This window comes from Rhipicephalus microplus, chromosome 2 (genome assembly GCF_043290135.1).
Source record: "Rhipicephalus microplus isolate Deutch F79 chromosome 2, USDA_Rmic, whole genome shotgun sequence".
Taxonomy (NCBI): Eukaryota; Metazoa; Arthropoda; class Arachnida; order Ixodida; family Ixodidae; genus Rhipicephalus; species Rhipicephalus microplus.
Window position 1 is genome coordinate 230400423 of NC_134701.1, and position 6436 is coordinate 230406858.

Below are 6436 nucleotides of genomic sequence, written 5' to 3' on the forward strand. Positions count from 1 at the left end.
AGCACAGTTGACGCAATGCCTCTCTTTAAGGTTTTTGAATGGCCAAGATTAAAATTCAGGATCGCCTTAATGGACCTAGGTTGGCATTGCCAACAAATGTGATCCTTGACGAAAGCCAGTCTTAAGTCGAGAAACTGTAGCTCATCGTTTTTTGGCAGCTTCAAAGTGAAATGCAGACCCATCCCATGTTCCTTAAAAACCTTCATAATATCATTAACAACCAGTACAGAGCAAATGTCAGTGTCCAGTACAGCTAAGAAGTCATCGACATATCGAACAACGTGTTTCGCTAACCCATTCAAATGCTTTTGCAGCTGCCTGTCTACAAAACCAAGAAAGATATCACTAACTACAGGTGCTACACATGATCCCATGGAGATGCCAGATTTCTGGACAAAATTATTGCCCTACCAAGACACAATGATTGAATTCTGGTACGCCTGCACGAGCTCTGAGAATGACTCTAGGAACGACTGTTTCAGGGTCAGTGTGGTATTTCCGTTGAGTCGTTCCTAGAGCTCGTGGCACAAATTTATATAGGACAACACGTGCCTAATTTGTTTATACGGCTCGTAGAACTTTGTCTCAACACTCCCAACAAAGGGCTGCCTAAAGCTTACGATAGCTATGGCATAGGAGTGCAAAAAAAAATATATTGGACACTGTAAAAAAGGTACGCAAACGCTAATATGAAAAATAAGAAGGAGCACGAACACTATAAATTGACTTGGCCATCCAGCATAACTACCAATTTTGATAGAATTAAGAATTTATATGATGAAGTGAAAAGCAGATTTTAAAAATGGCATTCAAAGTGAAAAAATGGTAAAAATAGTACATAACTAATTAAACTGGCAGAAACCAAATACTCAATACAAGAGAAAAGCTACCACCAAAGTCCAACTAAGAAGGTTTGAAAAGCAGATGATGAAGCTTAAAAAAAAAAAAGACTACACACTGCAACCAAGTACAACACAAACCAAAACAGATGCTTGTGACAAGCTGTATGGTCGCGGATGAGGCCCAAGATAACTAATCTGTTTGCTAAAGACTGCTACTGATGGCATGTTCACAAACCTTGACCCTGTTTCTGCCACTTTTTCACTCACTCGTCAAATCTGCTTTTCATTGCACCATGTAAACTTTAAAACTTAATCAAAACTGATAGTTATGCTGGTCAGCTGAGTCATTTGATAGCGTTTGTGCCTTTCTTTAATTTTTCAGTTTTCACCTGCCTATATATGCTCTGCTTTTTCAGCCGAAAAAACCAGTAGATAGGCTGCACCATTTTCTGTATGTTCTCTGTTCTGTTTTTTTTACACTGTTATGTGGCAATGTTCGTGAACCAACTAGCCATCCTCAAAAACCTTGTGATCGTTTGTACAACACATTAATGAATACTCAAGAGCATCTTATGCTACTGTAATTGCACTAAATAAGTACATCTTCTCGATGACGTAGTCAGCAGAAGCACGCTGAACACAGGAGCCAATTCAGTACAATGTGAAACACTGCGCTGTTTTCAAGCTACAGATTTTCTGTTTCGTCTTATATTCCCCACGGTAAATTGACTTAAGTGGCTAATGTGCTGCGACATCATGCGCTGAAGTCTGGGTTTAACTGTTTGACATGGCAGCTGGATTTCATTGGGGGTGAAAGAAACAATATTTCTGTATTTAGGTACGTTTAAAAGCCCCAGGTGGTCAAAATTACACCAGAGCTCTTCATTATGGCATGGCAATATTTTATGAGGAAACATTACTTCCAGTCAATTCAAACAGAGCATTTTTTCATGTCTCTTGCCTGTTAGTATAGAGGCGATGGTCATTAAGTGATTTACTACCGATGGTAGTATCCCCTACTGAGTGATTATGATTAATTATGGCCAAGGCCTTTGTAATGGGTGGGAAGCTATGAACCACTCACTCGTTACACAATTTACAGTATGTGGCACCTGGAATGATTTCACTCATCTGGATAGAATATTACATCTGTTGCAAAAATACTTTGCTTTGGTCGATACAGTTCACCTTCGCAGGGTATGTAAAGAGCACTATTGATGGGGATTAAACAAACACATCAGTAGCATATGTGTTTTGTCTTCGTTTAGCAGTACGCTATGTTGGGCCAGTTGGTTCATAGTTACTTGAAAGACGTGGCAAGAGCGATGCCACTGCAAGACTACAAAATTTACAATCGCATCTGTTAGTGCGACTCCTCGCTTGACACAACAGCTGTACGTATAGATTTTTCACAATATTTCAAGCCACAGCGAGGCTCTGCGATAGATTACCACGCATGTCTCGGTTCGATTCCCACACAGCCCTGTATTTTTTTCTCAGTTGTTCACAATAGTGGAAATAGACAACACCATCAGACATCTACGATACCAAAATGCACTATTGTTACGAGCATGTAATAGCTCACACTGTACATATCCATGCTAGCTTATGCCGTTACCACTACATGCTACAGCTGCCAGAAGAAAACATTGTGGGGCTCGTGTTGTGAGAGACAGCTGTCGCTGCTACACTAGCAAGCTATTCTGGAACTGTCCATCTAAATAACACATCCACTTCGACCTGACGTCATTACTGCATATTCAGTTCCCGCAATTTTTCGGTACTTGTACCTAACACTGCACTGCGTTTATTACCATCGACAAGACAAGCACCAACTGTCATAATTATGGGCATGGAAAGAAAATACACAGCATAAGGTTCGACATCCAATGTCTTGACAGAGGTGCTAGTTTTATAAATGTTTAACTTTCGATTTATTAGAAGCTTGGCTAATCATACAGAAAAGTAGAAGATATGAAAGGCTTGCTTAATCCATTTGGCTTTCATGAATGAACAGTGTATCACTTTGGCCCACTTCAGAGTGATCTGAAGTACCATGGTCTGATGCACCAGCTGCTTCATCAGTAGGGTTGTGTTCAGTCCCAGACTGCTGTTTCTCAAGCACGTCCAGGGCAAAACGGGACAAATGAATTTCAGTAACCTTCTTACCATTGCGTTCGTAAGTTTTTTCGGTGAACAGAAAGTCATTTAGCTTGCTCAAGCTTCGTTTGACGGTCTTATGCGTTCTCCTTGCCTTGAAAACACTACACCTCGCTAGTTGCAACTCAGATCTTCGTTTCTGCAAGAGGCGCTGCTCTTCAGATGGCTGGCCACCGGCATCCTGCGGAGCAACGGTGGTGTCCACGTCGTCATTATTAGGCACGTTCTTCTTCTCAGTATTGTTCTCACGTGCCTTGGTCGGTGCAATGATAAACTTTGAACTTGAAGGTAGGGTCGCAGTAAATGGCGTCTTCAAAGAGCGCCCCAGGTAAGCTGCGCCCGGCGGTCGAGGCTTGTTCGAAACAGATGCACTAGTTTGAGCAGTGGCGGCTGCGAGATTAAGCTTGGTGGCCATCGCACTGCCGGCTTGTTCCTCTGGCTTCCCAGCGGTGAAGCGATTTTTCTCGACGTCTTCGGAACGCGGCGCACCATTTAAGCGAGCCTCCAACGCAGAAGTGCTCATGTTGTTCACCCACAGCTGTCTCAGTCGTTCATCCGACCAGAACCTGCAGTGGACGCCTTTCTGTTAATCGAAAGCCACTAAATGCTCACACGCACCAGAACACAAACACCGCTTCGACAAAGAACACTCATTCGCTGCACAGGTGAAACACTGCACATGCAATTGAAGGCAGGCACTGCTGGTGCTTAGGGAGTGACAATGATCTAGATTTTTTATTAAAAACTCTTACTTAGTATTTTCCAGCAAACTGTACGATAATTGAAGGCGTGGTGAAAGATTTTACGCCGTCAAACGAGCCGTGTGCTAGGAAAATATGAAGGCTATTGATATTTCGCCAACGCAAGAGCACACTTACTCCACAACGCATATCAGGTCGAGGAGATACTATCATGTCCTGAACAAGCCAGAAAATAACAAGATAGGTTCACGGCTTCGCAACGAAGGAGCCACATTAGCGAAGCTAGCTATTAAATTCATTCTCATTATTCGCGCTGTACTGGCGTTATTCACATTTCACTGTTTTCGTTTGCCATGCCATCCACCGTTTCACGTTAGAGTGGCTGACTACAGATAGACGTTCGAAAGATATGCTTGACTTGGATACGACAATATTCCGTTTGGATTCACTGATGGCCATGGCGATGGCGTTTTGCTGCGGCGCGTCAACTTTCGTTGTTTTTCCGGAAATGACAGCTATACATGTAGTGAATTAAAACAAATTATATATATATATATATATATATATATATATATATATATATATATATATATATATATATATATATATATATATATATATATATATATATATATATATATATATATATATATATATATATATATATATATATATATATATATATTAGTTAAATGTAAGCGTGTTGATTATTTCAGCACCTGGTATTAATTATGATCTTTGCGCGCCCGAACCTACATCAATGTGTTCTACTAGAACACTGTACCAATCACTCTATAGGTCCGTTCGATTCACCTGCACCGGTCGGAACCGGTTCACGGCTGTGCACGTGAAGTTCAGAAATTGTGCAGCGCGAGTTCAGCGGTGCAGGCACAGCACCACACCCGAAACAAATGACGATGTGCCGACAAGGTGTTGGCCTAATTTCTTTTCGGTTAATTTATACCGTTCAGCAAACACTGATCTATGGCGAAACGCACATGCGGACAGTTTATGAGGCGCAAACATCTTGGCAAAACACACCGCATTTGTAGAGGAGGAGAAAAACTTTATTTAACAGAGGAGTTTATTCAACAGAGGCGCCTAAGCCACCTACGTCTATGTGCTGCGTCGTCTGCTCAGCTGCACGCGCGCCTGCACCAAGCCGGCACCGTCAGCGAAGCAGGTGCAGGAAAATTGTGAACCAGTGCTGCACCTTTTCTGCACCTTTTGAAACGATTGGCAGGGTGCAGCGGTCGTTAATACTGCACCGCTGAATCGAATGGCAAGGTGCAGCACCTCGTGAACTGGTTCACGTGGTGCAGGTGAATCGAACGGACCTTATAACTGCACCCGAACTTCCACCAGTAACGAAGCGTCTCTCTGCCTCTCTGATGCAAGCTGTTTTCTTTTGACAGGTTTGAATTTTCGCACTGCCCGAACGATTGTGCGTTGTACTCACTAGCCACCTCAAAGCAGGCAGTTTTAGTGGAGACATAAAAAAAATCATGGAATCTCGAATTGAATGGAAGAGAAGAATGTGGCTTTTTTTGTTCAAGTAGTTCACTAACAAAAAATTTCTCACTTCAAGTACTTTCTACGACGAACACGAAAACAACATGTTAGTGCCGCTTCAAGCGCACCTCGACCTCAAAGCTCCAACGCGCGCCGCGCGGGGGGTTGTCTCGCCTTCTCCAAAACTAGTCAAGTCCCATTTCACGATTATTTTCGCGCAGAGTAACATGCGTGTTGAGTCCACCTTTGGCTCAATTTTGCGACTCTTGTCGATATTCCCGGTGTGTGGCCTCGTTCCCAGAGCAGCAGTGCTTCTCAACAAGATCACCTGAAAGCCACGATGCGGTGTTTAGAACAAGTCTTAAACGATTACCAAATGAACGAGCCCAAGGCCTAAAGGCAAGAGGAAGATGCGAATGCATGATTGTGAATAAGAATAACTGAGCCTTACTGTCGGGTCCAATGCGCGCGAACAAGTTTGAGTACTTGAAAACAAAGTCGGCTATCGTGCAGAAGCAAAACTATGATGAACATTTTTCAGTTGCTTCGATACAAAAATATCATTTTCAAGTAATGGAAAAAAATAAAACGAAGAGGTGCATTATCATTTTTCACGAGTCAACGTTCAAAGAAAACTTACATAATTCATTACTGTAGAGAACGTGTCATAACTTGAGAATAAAGCCGACGCGTGATGCCGGTACGTTTTTTTTTTTACCAAAAAAATTGCCATTAAAATTATCGAGAAATATGGACCCAATAGGGACAGATATTGTTGCTACATTCAGTATTTTTTTCTCGCACATTTCCACGATGCAGAAAATTGCACTGCAATCGCAAATGATTTCTCCGCGAATTGAGAGGACCATTTCTCGAGAATATGACAACAGATGCAGTTTCCAGCAAAGCTGTACGACTGAAATGTTGGATGTCTGCAATTCTACATTGGTGATGTCATAATCACAATTTATGGTGAAATATCTTACTTAACACACGTAGTGTTGATTATGGCGGAAAACTCGATGTCATGTATGCTGGTGGGTGAAGTGTTGCTAAAAAAAACTATAGCTGTCGTTTTATTGAGCTTTACTCAGAGACTGATGGATATATGCATACAAAGGTAGCGCGAGAACTAAATGAAGTAACCAGGACATATCCTTAACATCGTAAATAGTAGCGGAATTTTTGCATAATAAATAAACGAACAAACAATCATTGCTA

General features: G+C 41.9%; 1 protein-coding gene across 2 annotated transcripts; it reads right to left on the reverse strand.

Moving 5' to 3' along the window:
* Nucleotides 1-2752: 2752 nt before the first annotated feature.
* LOC119170304 (uncharacterized) lies at nucleotides 2753-4122 on the reverse strand. Of its 2 annotated transcripts, none has more exons than XM_037421434.2 (2): nucleotides 3881-4122; nucleotides 2753-3568 (listed from the first exon to the last, which is right to left on the reverse strand). In XM_037421434.2, the coding sequence occupies exon 2, from the start codon at nucleotides 3523-3525 to the stop codon at nucleotides 2830-2832; it is 696 nt and encodes a 231-aa protein (XP_037277331.2). In that variant the 5' UTR covers nucleotides 3526-3568; nucleotides 3881-4122; the 3' UTR covers nucleotides 2753-2829. The 2 variants fall into 2 exon arrangements, with proteins under 2 accessions (XP_037277331.2, XP_075733248.1); XM_075877133.1 differs by having other exon boundaries at nucleotides 3755-3890.
* Nucleotides 4123-6436: the final 2314 nt, after the last annotated feature.

What these genes read in the sequence shown, in the direction of transcription:
- LOC119170304 (XM_037421434.2), bottom strand. Translation starts at nt 3,525, where the DNA reads ATGAGCACTTCTGCGTTGGAGGCTCGCTTAAATGGTGCGCCGCGTTCC.